We start from the raw sequence: 15359 nt of genomic DNA, 5'->3' as shown, positions 1-15359 counted from the left end.
AGCAGTACAAAAAGCAGACTTGGATAAAAGTTGTCCTCACTAGAAAATAACAATAATATCGCTCGTGTGTGTCCATGTGTCTGTGGGTCTTTGGCTAATTTGCATGACAATGTCATTAGTTTTGCAGGTATTTATTCATTAAACAGAGCACTGGACAAATTGGACAAAACTAGATAAAACATACACGATGATCAGCAAAGTTATTACAATTCACCCTGAGGGAGCATGTAGGCATGTTTTAATTTCATGGCAATCCATTCAATAGCTGTTGAGACGTTTCACTAAAAAACACAAATGTGAACCACATAGTGGCGCTCGAGGTAAAGTCGCCACCAAAGTCATTAGGATTCAACCTTTAGGAACCAGGAATGCCTGAACAAAATATCTCTGCAATTCATCTAACGGTTGTTGAAATATTTCTGTCTGGATCAAAGTAGTGAACTGACCTAAGAACTAAACATAGAGTATGCACCTACTGTTTGATCAGAGAAGGATGTGGAACATAACAGGGCCTCTAATGGCAGAATATCTGCTGGGGAAGTCCCCCCGCTAAGCATCCTCTGACTGACTGGCTGTTGTCATTGCAAATTACCTTGGAGCCCGTTGCCGTTGGAGCTGGTACATGAGGGCGGAGGGGAGGAGGAGGGCCTGACCACTGGAGCGAAGGCGGACTTCTGCTTAACGGCCGCCGACACCATGTTGGCTGGAGAGAAGGAGAAGACGCCAGAAGAGGAGGAGCAGTTGGAGGGGAGAGAGGTGGAGGAGGCCATAGTGGGGCTGGATGGGACAACTGGGGTGGTGGTAATTAAATGTTTTGAGGAAGAGACGAGGAATAAGGAAAAAAAAAAGGAGATAGGTGGGATAATGAATGAAAGGATGGAGTAAGGATGAAGGGTGAGAATAAAGGAGAGAGATTATGGTTACCTCATTGAACTTCATCCTTCAATTTATTGCTTCAGCAATTACAGTTGAAATTCTTCCCATTATGCGAGGCATGTACATTGGACCAGGCTCTTAAGTTCTGATGAGGGGAAACAGTTTGGGTAAGGTCCTCTTGTGTTCTAACGTGACAACGCCACTGTACACAAAGTCAGGCTCCTGAAGAAATAGTTTCGTGTGAAAGAACATCAAACACCTTTTAGATTATTTTAAACAACCGGACCGTGAACCAAGCCGATGCTCGACCTCACTGAAGCTCTGAATCCAAGAAATTCCCTGCAGGCAAGTTCCAAAATCTTCGAAAAGGTTCTGCTCTTCCAAAGTCAAATCTTCGTATCAGCAAACAAACAACATCTCCGATCTATCTGAATCCCTCATCCTCCCCTTCTTCTCTTTTGCTTTCTGCTAAATGGAAAAGGGATGCAATTAACCGACCGAGAGAAAAGAGGTGTGGCTGTCAGATGAAAGGAGGCGAGGAAAGGAGGTAGGAGATGGTAGGAGGAAAAAATGGAGTTGGTGATTGTTTTTGAATGCACAGAGACAGAAAGCCCCATGGGGCAATCTTCATTCGGAAGATCTGAGACTTTCACTTCCTGTCCACAGACGTGTGCGGGTACAGTATGTACGATTTCCATGAACGTATATGCAATTATTAGCACCTGTTATTAAACTGGTTGCTATGTAACTGCATTTTGAAGTAGTTTGGTGGCAGCTAAAAGGACTGTATTATAAGTACCTTCACTTACAGAAGAGAAGTAGCTAATAGCTTGTAAAACATGTATTCCTCTGATGTGTAGTATGTGATTGACAGTGGAGTAAATGCACACAGGTACACTCACTAGCATAAGGCGAGTTGGCTGCAGAGCCGTTGAGGAAAGTAGGCGAGCCTCCCAGGTTGGTCATGCCGGTGTTGTTAGCGTAGCCGTTCATGGTGCTGGTGACCGAAGTGTAGCCGGTCTGCTGCGGCGTGGAGCTGGGCACGTAGCCGTGAGGAGACACACTACTGCTGCTGCGCACGAAACCTGCAGGAAGTGTGGAGGAGAGGAGGAGGAGGAGCATGTGGTGATTGGACAGTTGGTCGAAGCGATGTGAACATTCATGATATAAATGAAGCTGTTGTGAGTTAAGGTTGGACTTTTATATGAAATACAAGTTAACTGAGGTAACTTTGGAAAACTCTTTTGGATTATAACACAAGAGGCAAGTTGTTGTATCAGATTCTATGTTTCTTTGTGAATATCTTGAAAGTCAACTTTTTTTTTCTTTCAAAGAGAAAATGGAGGTATTCTGTGTTTCTGAGTCAGAAGTGATGACGTGTATTTGATAAACTCATTGGCGTTAAAATGAACCTACACTATGATGATTAACGCTTCTAAAGCCTCACCCTGATTGGCCTGTTGGGGTTCGGAGACGTTGACGGACAGCTGCCCAGTGAAGGAGTTGACCCCCATCATGCCGCTGTGGGTGGAGCCGGAGAGCTGGGTGTGTCCTCGTGGAACGCTGTAGAGAGCTTCTGCAATGTCCGCCGCGCGTTTCAGAATGATCTCCTGCAGGAAGAGAAACAGCACAAAAGAATGATTATGACATGACAAATAAAATATAACACTTTCATTTGCTTTGTCGCTTATTCCTTATGGATGTTTGCATGTGTGTGTGTGATCCTTACCTGGTTATTATGGGGCAAGCCATAAAGGGCTTCTACCAAGTCGGCTGCTCTCTTTAAAATAACCTCCTGTGAGAAGAAGAGGGTAAAATCTGCCTCAGTTTGTATACAGATAACACGTGTAAAGTAGCCTTTGTGGAAAAACATCGGAATAAAAATTCACCAGTAAGTTACGTCGAGGTTTTAGATGCTTTTGAAGACATAAAAACGGACGCAAAATCACACACAGAGTCTCATGTAAATGTAAATATATATATATAGAAAGTACAAAGGTCCAATCTTTCCACCTCCTTCCTCTCCCAACACACCACCACCCAACATCCATTTCACCATCTATTCATGATAAACAAATTGCTCTTCACTCCTTTTTAAATGCAGATTATCTGCTGTCAAGTCTAAGGCATTTCTGTGTCTAAATGACATGTTAAAGTGACAGGCATTTAAAATATACTCTGAAGTGGATCTAAAGTGCTCTGTAGGCTCTTCTGCGTCTTCTGTTCACATCAGACCACAATGATCCGATGTGAGAACTTGTGGAGTGACAGTCCCTCAAAGGCCAAATATACCCATATTGATTATTATCGATTACAAATTCAGTGTTTGTAAAGGTAAACTACTTTGCAACAGGAATGAGTTCTCTAAGTGTTATTCACATGTTAATCTCTTGTTTCAATCCTCTTCCTCTTCTGCTTTCCCAGTCCATGTTCACCTAATCTCCACAACTCTCATCATCCCGCTTTGCCTCCACATTGGGAATTGTCTTTCTTATTTTCCCCACAAAACCCAGTACAATTCTCTCTTTTTTCCAGTCTCTCTATTGTTTCTCCGCTCCTTCTCACCAGCCCGCCCTTTCAGTCTCTCTCTTTCTCTTGACTCCCACCCCGAGGTCTAAGGTGTCTTGTTTAACAATTAATGTGTTGTCATTTCCACAGCGTGAGGCCGCCTGGCGACAGAGAGAAAATTACTCTGTGCTTCACAGTATTAACCTGCACTGTGTGAAACAATCACACACACACACACACACACACACACACACACACACACACACACACGCACACACACACACACACACACACACACACACACACACACACACACACACACACACACACACACACACACACACACACACACACACACACACACACACACACACACTTATGGTTGGCTGCATGTGTGCTCTTTTGAGTTTGTGCCTGGTGGAACATATTGCCTCTCCATCAGTGTGTGTCTAGGTGTGTGCGTCTGTGTGTGTGTGTGTGTGTGTGCGCGTGTGCGTGTGTGTAAGGATATGAGAGGTCACCGAGCCAGTCAGCAGTTTTAGTGTGCCTCTCCATGGTGCTAAATTCAATCTTTTACACATTATTATGGCCAGGCTGGGTCTCTGTTAACCTCTCATTATTAGACTGGTGAGCTGAGTGGCTCTCCCACACACACACAAACACTCACACTCACAGAAACCTGATCCTGGACGTGCGAGCGGTTCCAGTAAGGCAGTAGCTGATAAACGGGAAGGAAAGATGATCCTCTCGTAACATCATCATCATCAGGTCTGCAGGCCTCTGCTACTAAATCACTCAAAAGCCCCTGACTGCTGGGATCGATGCACTTTGAATTCTTCGCCTGTTTACGTCTTTTCGTATTTAGAAACAAAGCTACTCACATCGCCTAATTAATCTCTCCCAGGTTGTGTCGGTAAATAAGAAAGCATTGTTTGTCGGATTATCTCCTGCTCAATACAAATGAATAGTGCTTCCAGCTGCATTGTGTTGATATGCATGAGAATGAAAGTGTTGTTGTTGATCATCATTTATATTTCAAAACTGATTGAAAAGTCTAAAATAATCTGGCTTTGGCGTCCTGAGGCCTTAAACTTTTGTCAATAAGACAAAAGCAGCAGCAAGAACAAAAAAAACATCTAATTATAGCAACATATTTAAAATGAAATTGGGGACTAAGTGTACCTTTTGGGTATCTGTTCAAACTGTTGAAGTGAGTTAGTGTTATATCCATCCATCCATCCATTTTCCACCGCTTATCCGGGGTCGGGTCGCGGTGGCAGCAGGGCAAGCAGGCCGACCCAGACCTCCCTCTCACCGGCAACATGTTCCAGCTCATTCTGGGGGATCCCGAGGCGTTCCCAGGCCAGCTGGGAGATGTAATCTCTCCAGCGTGTTCTGGGTCTTCCCCGGGGTCTCTTCCCAGTTGGACGTGCCTGGAAAACCTCCAGTGGGAGGCGTCCAGGAGGCATCCTAATTAGATGCCCGAACCACCTCAGCTGACTCCTTTCGACGCGAAGGAGTAGCGGCTCGACTCCAAGCTCCCTCCTGATGACCGAGCTCCTTACCCTATCTCTAAGGCTGAGCCCGGCCACCCTACGGAGGAAACTCATTTCGGCCGCTTGTAGCCGCGACCTTGTCCTTTCGGTCACGACCCAGAGTTCGTGACCATAGGTGAGGGTAGGAACGTAGACCAAGTAGTAAATTGAGAGCTTTGCCTTCCGGCTCAGCTCCCTCTTCACCAAGACGGTCCGGTGCAGCGCCTGCTTTACTGCTGCAGCTGCACCGATCCGATCCGAGTTAGTGTTATAATACTGCAAAAATGTTTTGTTTGTGTCCTTGATGTTCTGATTTGCATGTCAACAGATATCTATGTGCCTCGGTTAAGGGTTTCACACATCAGGTACTGATGATAGAAAGTGATGTTTCAACAGCATGTTAAAGACTTTATTTCAATGTCTCGAGGTCCCAAGTAAACATTCAAATATAGTAATTGAGAAGCTGCTTAAACAACATTCATACAGTGTGTAATCTAGATGTCTACACTACTTTGACAACAGTGACAAAAAACAACTCTCAAATGTGTCGTTTTTAATCACAGATTGCTGCATTTTTCTTTCATTCCTGTAATTGCTACAATAAAGCCTGATTTTAAAGCTTTAATCAAAAATCATTTGTCTTGATTCAGGTGATTGTCCTACATTGTCTTTATCTGTTGTCAAATATTTATGGAGTATGCGGCTGACATGTACCCATCCTTGTCGTGTCTTGTCAGTTTAACAAAATAACCATTAAGACACGAGCCTTTGAGTTTATTTAAATCATCATCAAGACTTGTTTAGTATAATCTATTCTTGTCTGTGTCAGGTAAATATTTAGACGGACAGTTTGAATGACAGTCAGAGAAACAGTGGTTGAGTGAAAGAAAACACAGATCTGTTGGCAGAGAGAAAGAATAACTGGAGGTGTCTAGGTGCTTTTACTGTCTGAGTTATGACGAGCCCTAATGTGATAACCATACATTACACACACACACACACACACACACGCACACACTCACACACACACACACACACACATTGTATGCATTAGGACCAGGAAATGCTGAGCTGAGTATCTGTGGAGTCAGATGTGTGTGTGTGACGTGCGTGTGCCGGGGCAGCACAGACATGACACACACATGACTTATTCCTCCCTAATGCTGGTACATTAGTCGCCTGATCCGCCTCTAATGTCCCATTAGGGATGCCGTACACGCAGGGTCACACCTCGCACCGAGATGATGTCATACTGCACATGTAGGCTCAGAGGGATGTGGGGCACAATCACACGCGCACACACACACACACACACACACACACACACACACACACACACACATACATATATATATATATATATATATATATAGAGAGAGAGAGAGTTCTCAGGTTCCCTGTCTGCATCACCAGAATTACTCATTTTGGTGATGTTGATGTCATGACCTCAGAACAATGTATATGACGTCATCACAATGAGTTGAATACATGTCAGCTGAGTGAGTCACCAAAGGAAGTCACCAGTCGAGCGTGGGTGACGCACACTGGTCAAGCGCTCAAACCTTTCACTGGGAAAGGTCTGCACATTTCTGCACACAATGATTCCTTCAAAGTACAGTGGCTCTGTATGTCGCCAGTGAGGATTTCCTGTTATATTGAAATAATTGTAAACAACATGCCATTCAACAATGTAATTGTGGGAAATAATAACATCCAGTATAACTGAATGAATCTGACTTTATTCCAAAGCTGCACTAATAGAGTGATTTATCATTGTGCTTCTCTTTTCTAGATATCACAAGTCAAGTTTCCATTCGAATGTAACAAATATTTTGACCAAATTCCCAGAAAATCTTCAAAGGAAAATGAGAATGAATGCATGTATCCATCCACTACTGTTGTGTGAATATTAGGAGACGCCAATTGGAAGCCAAGAAGAGGCGAAGAGATGACCAACTCTAAAGAGGACCAGTCAACTCAGAAATGATGGGAAACCGTGTGGAAAGCATGACAGCAATGTGTCATTTAGTTGTTTGTTTTATGTATTCATTTATCAATCAAGTCACATGCTTGATTTGTTTGATAAACATCTTTCCAGTGCACTTTGTTACATTTTGTTTTTATTGATATGTCAACTAGACAGATTTCTTTTTTAATTTTGCGATATTTCTGGGTTTTGTCCCGTTGTTTCTACTCAGGTTTTTTATGCACAAATAAAAAATAAAAAAAGAGGTAGAAGGAAACACACAAAAGCATACTGACATAATCTGGGTTCAGGGTGCAGGTAAAACATTTCTGCAAGAGTGAAATCTGTGCAAAAACATCCCCTTTCATTCATTAAGTTTGAGAAATATTCCAAAACTTGAGAGGTTATTATCTTTCATTGGTGTTTCTTTTCTTCTGCCTTTTTTTTGCTGCAATGAAGAACTGCAAGCCAAATAAGTGATTGATTTCTTTGTGCATCCAAAGAAGCGTTTCTGCTTCTTGCTCTCTGAGTTACTGGCCGATCGCCCACACAGGTGATTAGCAGCAGATTGGAGTATAAAAAAACAAACATTTTGAGTTTTTTGAAGCTACTGAATATTTACATTTATAGCAAACATTTAGTACATTAACAAGAAATGTTGCAACAGTCTTAATACTTGTGGTCATACTGAGAAGCTCCAGGTCTGGGAGTGTGTAATTGGGGCAAAAAACAGCTGGAGTCCCCCAGAAAAGTCCCTGATTTTCCAACACTAAAATGTCCCAAATTGTTCAATGTGATTTCAAAGTGTCCAAGTCTATGTTTTTAGGCTTCACTGTGCATTTGTGTTTCACTATATACAGTAACTGTCTGTGCACATATGGAAGGATGCTGATGAGATCACGGTGACACAAACTGGCAGCTGAACACCCGTGTTTGTGTGTGTGTGTGTGTGTGTGTGTGGCAGCAAACTCCCCTCAATGTTCACTGAACAATTATAGAATCGTCTGTCCACTGGTAATCCTCTCATACACTCCACTGCCTGTCTGTCTGTCTGTGTCTTCATAGTGCTTGTAACAAACTCAAATAACTTCAATAAAAGGGCTGATCGATACCCGCAACAAGCAGGCCAGTTTGTGTGTGGTGCCAACCAAAACACCCGGTATATCAAATCACACACACACACACACACACACACACACACACACACGCACGTACCTACTCACACACACACACACACACACACACATACCTACTCACACACACACACACACACACATACCTACTCACACACACAGACTATAACCTCCTCACACAAGACAAACACAAAATAATATTTTCACATTGCTCCTACATGCATCCAGCATCCACCATTACCAACCATGAGTCAAATACATATAGTCTCTCTCTCACACACACACACACACAGACTGCTGGTGGGCTGCAGTAATAAAGTCTCAGGGTTCGACCGACGACTAGTCTGCACCATGATGAATCACCCCGTAATGCACGCACACATACACACACACACACACACACACACACGAAACAAACATGTAAGAGGAACATTGTTCTAAACAGAGAGCATGGACAGCACCACACAGTTTAGCAGCAAAAGGAAGGTGAAACAGTCACATGTCTAACTCATGTGATCCGGGAAAGTGTCTGAAATCTGAATTAAAATCTGAATTCTGACTTTTCAGTTCTCGTGCTCCCTAAGAACATGCTCCTAATCTTGTCATGATGGAAAAGCTCTGGAAAGTAACTCCACATTTGGCACTGATCCAGCTACTCGTTTTACCGTTATCTTGTCAGGCTTCAACTAATTAATTCGTTTCCGGTAAGCCAGAGCACGGACCAACAACGAGCTACTGGCAACACCGTGGCTTAGGTGTGTGTGAGACGACACAGAGAGGCGACTGTTCGCTCTAAACAACAATGGTGGCTTCTAAAGAGGTTAGGGTGGATGCTGCAGTAGCATCACTTACATCTCAACTGGAGAGCATTTCTTCAAAGAACGGCACTGAAGGCTTTTCTCCACGGACAGGACGTTATCCAGCGGTTATCCATTGGAATAAGAAAAATACAAAATAGCTGTATAAAAGCACAGTGCCATTATTGTTTAAACTATGTTAGAGTGCTTAATGGTGAACTGGGGTCCGAGGTGATGTACATTTTAGGTTTTTAAGGTATTTATGGACCCATTTAGTACAAGTAATATGCTAATTTGTTTTATTTATTCCGACAAGCACAGCCACAAAATGTGTTTGCTTAAACTGAGATGAAACAATATTTTTTACCCATTATTTTTGCCACTAATAAAATGTTACAGTAAAAGTGAACTCTTCTGTGCAAATCATCTGGAAAAAATGTCATATTGGGTATTTTGGCTTAATTATGAACTATGTAGTGGAGTGGAGTCCCAAAACATAATAACAGTAATAATAATAATATGAATCATCATAATCATAATAATAATGATGACAATAACAACAACCAAGAAAAATAGCTAACTAGTACAGCAACCACTTATTTGTCTACACTCCCAGCATGCTTCATTGAATGAACAAAATGCAGTTCTGACCAATTAGATTGCTTTGATCAAATTATCCATTGTATAAATACATCTAACAACAACAGCGGGGAGGAGGTAAAGCTCTCACAAACAGAGTGTGTGCGTTTATGCATGAAAACATGAGTCAATCCTTCTTCTGCTTTGACTCAGACTTTACTAGAAGGTGGAGTTAACGTGACTTATGGTATCACACTTGCTGCATGAAATTAGTCAATTATGTGTGTTTGAACACGACGTAGTTTACTGAATCTTGTATCTGTGTTTTTGACCATACAATGACAGCTTGTTTGGAAAATACCACCAAATGTAGACAGAAGTGTTGTAAACGTCAACTCTCAACTCATACTCCGGTCTTGCATCTCAAGTTGCTAATCGAATTGTAAACAACAAGCAGCGCACAGAAGAGGAAGTCTTGGCCCGGATATCTGCAGGCGACCCCGGAAATATAGATCGTGGCCCCCGGAGGCTTATCAGTCATCAGACCGATAGCCGATGGGATCGGGGATTGAATGAATTGTCCCACAGTGTTTCATTTGGCACACAAAAACAACTCAAAATATTAAAATTAGCTGCCTTTCCATGTCTTAACTTTTTAGTAAATTGAATAGTTTGGGACAACAAAAACAAGACATTTCTTCTTCAATTTTCTGATGTCTTAATAATCAATAGTTGCAGCATTAAAGCACACTACTTCCTGCATTGGCGCTGAATACTGGTCGTAAACCTTGAGCGGTGTAATCGGCCAATATGGGCATAATTCTTAGGATACCGGGCTGAATTTGACCACACTAAACCATTTAACTAATTAAATGAATGTCTTACCTCATCTGTTGACATAATTAAATATATCATCTGTAACAGATCCTAAACCTACCGTAGCCCCGAACCATAAACGTTGTAACAATCTGTAGTACTTCATCTTTTTCATTATACTGAACCTTTAAACAATACACTTTTTAAACCAAATATAACTATTAGCTATATCTCAGTCAAATGACCCTCATTATAATTAGCCTGTTTCCCAACATGACTGTAGGTTTTAATACCAGAATTTAGAAAACAAGGCGGCTGAAAAAGACTAAAATGTAAAGTACAGTATACTGTAAACACGGGAACGCAGTAAATGCTCGTGACTACGGATCCACAGTCTTCACAACATTTGAAGTGTGATGTGACACAGTGATAGTGCACATTTCATTGCTAACACATGAGCAGGAGCCGGGGCGTCGGCACGACGGTGATGACGTCGCATCATAGCAACATCATCACATCATGACCAGCGCCCACTCTTCAATGATGTCACAGCACAGACAGCCAGTCCTGGACCAGCTCCAGAGGGGAGCGGGAGCCAATCAACAGCAGCTGTTTAAAAGGTTATGACCCTGCCCACCCAGATAGGTAAGTTCTAATTTGAAACTATGCTCTCACACACATGCACGCACGCACGCACTTTGAAAACTCCCCCTGCATGTACAGATCACGATGACAGGATTTGGTATCAAAGCCGCGCTCGTCTTTTGGTGATAATTGTTTACATCTGCTGATCTTTTAAACACTCTGCTTGATCTCCAGCTGATAAACAAATAATCAAATATGGCTCTCTGATCTGGAGCAGATTCAAACGCATCTTGTAAACGGGTTGAAGCAGCTCACACACACGCAGAGTTCACGAAGAGGTAAAAAGACAACCCACAGGAGATTTGAAAACACATATTCTGCTTAGAAATATAAAAATAACACACACACAAAACAAACAAATCAAACATAAACACAAAATGATTTTGTTCTTAGTGTTTTGAATTAATGTGTGTGCATCTCTGTGTGCTTCGTCTTTGATAGCAGAGCAACTCAGTGTCAACTGAGAAGTTGCTGGTTTGATCTCTGTACGAGCTACAGTGTCTGTGTTTTTTTTAAGCGCCCTTAAGCAAGAGATGGAGCTTTGCTCATTCTACTATTGTCCAGTTAAGGCATCAGATAAAGGTGCAAGAGGTGAGCGTAAATCTTTTTCGGTACCTTTGGCAGCCTCTCGGGATCCCCAGGATGCCGAGGGATGACCTTCTGAAGCCTCTGGAAACCGTAGTCAATGGTTGGCTCATTCAATGCTGCAGAAGACAAAGAGAAAAACAAAGTGGGAATGAGTCAAAAAATGTGGTTTTATTGTCAATTCCTCTAGCTACATGCTGCAGATTCCACACAAGTTGCATAAAGATCTCAACTTCCGGGAAAACTCTGGAGAACTGTGCTTCTTCAGTGGTCACCTAATGCCGCACTTGTGGGTGTGACTGAAAACTCCAACCAATAAAGTCATCGCAAATATTTGAATCGTCTCGCCTTTCTTTCATGACTCAATAACTGTGGTCCATTGTTTTACACTCAAAAAGTGATTTCGTGGAACCTTTGAGTAAGACAATACAGAGCATCCAGTACGGAGGGCAGCGGAAACAAGCCGTGAACACAACAGTGAGTTATTATCACCTTTTAAGTTCAGATGGCAAACTTGATAGCAAACAGTTGCCTATCTAGCAGATACAGAGCAACATCAGCAGTCTTTTGGTCCGATATTCACTTTATTTTAACTCGGCTTTGGTCTCCACCAGCTCAGCTCCTGCTAAATGCTTCATTTTGTTCAGCAGCTAGTTGCTCATTTAGTCTGCCTGTGGTTTGGAACTGGTAGTGTATCTATCAAGTTTTCTTTTCCTGAAAACAGCTGCCTGCTGTGTTTGGAAACAACTCGGTGAACCAAAATTGTTAAGTTGAGGGCCATGAAACCAAAACAAAGCGCTGAAAGATGCTATGAAGTTCCATGTACTGTAGAGCTGAGGGGATTTCACTGGATTTTCTCCAACAGGACTGGTTGTTCTGGGAGGCTGCTGGTGTGACAATCTGTGAGAAGTGTCCCCCTGTCGCACGACTTCTATCACTGCTCCTCTGCTCGCAAAGCTTTCACCTGCTCGTTCACGAGTGTTTTTTTTTTTTTTGACAGCAAGTAGACGGACCCGGTCACCATTGTATCACTAGATTAGATTGGTTACAATCCTCGTTTTTTGGATTGGCCAGATATCACTCCCGACACAGACGCTAGGTGGCCTGATAAAGGTGGTTTTCAATCCGCCACTAAATACTACTCTATGTCTCAGAGGTAAATATTGTACTGTACTGACAGTACAAACATAAATCAGATATAATAGTAAAACACCGACAAGAACCATTTTACTGCACGGGTACTTTTACTTTTGGTACTTGACGTTCTGCTGATAACTGACATACTGTACTAAGGTTTTTGAATGCAGGTATTTTACTCGTAGTGGATTGTTTCATCAGTATGGTTTTAGTACTTTTACTGCAGTGAAGGATCTGAATGCTTTTTCATCCACTAATTACTTGTAAGTGATTTAAGTTTGGGAACTCACTTGGCAAACAGTTAATGTACAAACAGTGGATCCTAATCTTGGCTCCAGAACCGTGACAGGGTCCAAATTCTTGTTCATAGTATACTATAAACTACAATTCTTCTGTTAACTTCTGGAAACACTTACACACATTAAGATACTATGATTAGGTTTTTATGCATTCAAATGAAAATGTTTCCTTGAGCTGTTTTATCACAAGAGGTTTGACTATCAAGCCCACACTGTATGTAATAGAATGATGAAGTGAATTTAAATCAATCTATGCAACTTGACTCCAGTTTATTTACAAAAGAAACACAATTGAATAATTGTATTTCAAAACTCTATTAATATGCTTTGCATTTCATCAGCCTCTACTGTCTGAAAATCAACAAAACCTGTCAGACAAATGTAGAATATGTAAGTCTGAGACGTAGTGAAGTAAAGAGCTAAAACATCCTCGCGAGCAGAGATATTCTGCGTGGAGTGATGTGAAAGCACTCTCAAAAGTAACTTGCATACGCGTGACCTCTACACCCGTTCGCGGGTTGATATTATTTGTGTTCGTGGATATTGACAGTGATTTACCTTCATAGATATGCCTCAAAGAAAATCATTTTGAGGACTGAAAAGTCAAATATTTGGTGTAAACTAATACCATGTGAGGTAAATGAGGAAATAGTTTGGGTGAAATGACCTTTCAAACTGTTTCAAACTAGGACACTGCTGTTCTACTATTGAGATCAAAAGTAGCAGCCCAACAACATGCAAGTGTTGACGGACGGATAGACATGGTGGAATAAGTAATGGTGTCAAAAGCATCTGCATGATAATGAGACTGCGGGTATGATTTAAAGGGTCTTAAAGAATGCTTAGTGTTCGCTTTAATGTTGCAATTATGTTCTTCTCGAGTCTTTATGCGATCAGTATGTCAATCAAGTCGGGCTCTGAAAGCTCTGTCAGTCAGAGTGATGGTTATAGTACTGTGTGTGTTTCTTTCTCTGTACTGAACATGTGTCTTCACCCCATTACTGAACCTCCTATGCTAAAGTTATGGCATGTGTACTGTGTGTGTGTGTGTGTGTGTGTGTGTGTGTGTGTGTGTGTGTGTGTGTGTGTGTGTGAGAGACAGATGAAGGGTGGGAATAAGAAAATAAGAAAGAGGGAGGGAAGCTGCACTAGATGAAGAGATGTAGGTGTGGGGTGCATGTGTGTGTGTGTGTGTGTGTGTGTGTGTGTGTGTGTGTATGTGTATGTGTGTGTGTGTAATGTCCAAGTGTGCAGCTGGAGTGATATTTGGTACTTTCCACATCCAACACTGATAAATTACTTGCAGCTGAACGTATTATGTGTTGTTTTCCAGTTTCTGTTAGCGTGCGTGTGTGCATGTGTTTTATATGTATGTCTTATGTTTTATTATCACATCACACCCACGTTTCTGGTTTCCGTTATGTCCTAAACCACTCAATTTGTTAGCAACATAACTTCATAAATTGTCTGCTGTGAAAATACCAGATGTTTAACTTATACTTAGGTGAAAATTCTCTGGACAAATTATGATTTATATATGATAATTACATCAACATGATTGGTCTGGAGGAGTTAGGTCGAGGAGAACAGCGGAGAAAGTGAAGTAAGGGCTAAATGGAGAAGAAAAGGAGACTAAAAGAATACAATTCAGCTGAGAGAAGAGGTGAGAGGAGAAAGGAGAGGAGAAGAGAGCATTTGTTAAACCATCCCCAAAAAAAGAAAAGGAAAGATGAACTCAGCTGAGAAAAACAAAACTACAAAAACAGATGCCTAACAGTCGGTGGGATATCAACTGTCAGAATTAACTGCCAGTGTCAGATACACACGCTCTGTTCATCTCTGGAGACGTTTAACCGATGCCAACTCTAATATAACACACACTGACACTCTCACACACACTCACAAATACACATTATGTACATAACAGGATGACCTAGAGTAGTTTCGATGCCTTAGGCCTAAAGTGTCTCCAACCGACTCTTTATTAATAGAACAATATGCTCCTTAAATCATCGAATGGTGTGTGAATGTTCGTGTGTGTTGATGGGTTTGTGTGGGTCTGTGTGTGTGTGGAGGCTAATGGCAGAGTGTGTGTGTGCGTGTACTTTGAAGACAAAAGGTCAGGTTTCTCCAAAGATTTCTTTGGTGGTTTCCTTCTGCCCAGAAACAGAAATCATATCAATGCAGCAAAAGCCATCCAATTGATTACACATCAGCAGTAAAAGGCATCCGTTAACACCAGCCATAGTGCATCCACCACAGAAACAATAGCCACACTGACACGCGCAAACACCAAATACACACGTCCAATCCTACACATGTAAGACGATCCTAGTTAGGAGTGTTTTCTAGCAGCATATCTATGATACCATTGGTCAGTATCTTTTTCCTCATTTCTTATTTTCCTGCAAGTTTTGCTTTTCCTAAAATCTTAAAATGTCCACAGATGTGTTGTCACAACATCCTGAACATCAAACAAAGAC

General features: G+C 41.8%; 1 protein-coding gene across 5 annotated transcripts in view; it reads right to left on the bottom strand.

Moving 5' to 3' along the window:
* Positions 1-15359, bottom strand: part of LOC142960692 (transcription factor COE1-like) — an 81631-nt gene that overhangs the window by 4837 nt on the left and 61435 nt on the right. For 2 of the 5 annotated variants that reach the window (XM_076102661.1, XM_076102660.1), the window contains exons 11-15: positions 11471-11559; positions 2606-2671; positions 2324-2486; positions 1779-1961; positions 593-790 (exon numbers count right to left, since the gene is read on the bottom strand). In XM_076102661.1, coding sequence (XP_075958776.1) covers positions 593-790; positions 1779-1961; positions 2324-2486; positions 2606-2671; positions 11471-11559 — 699 coding nt within the window. Of the gene's footprint in view, positions 1-592; positions 791-928; positions 1342-1778; positions 1962-2323; positions 2487-2605; positions 2672-11470; positions 11560-15359 lie in introns of those variants that run through there. The other 3 variants (XR_012956355.1, XM_076102662.1, XM_076102663.1) reach the window with 3 other exon arrangements.

This window comes from Anarhichas minor, unplaced genomic scaffold, assembly GCF_050575085.1.
Source record: "Anarhichas minor isolate MPS153535 unplaced genomic scaffold, ASM5057508v1 ptg000027l, whole genome shotgun sequence".
In the NCBI taxonomy this organism is placed as follows: domain Eukaryota; kingdom Metazoa; phylum Chordata; class Actinopteri; order Perciformes; family Anarhichadidae; genus Anarhichas; species Anarhichas minor.
The sequence above is the reverse complement of the archived record's forward strand: the minus strand, read 5'-3'. Positions and strand labels throughout refer to the sequence as shown.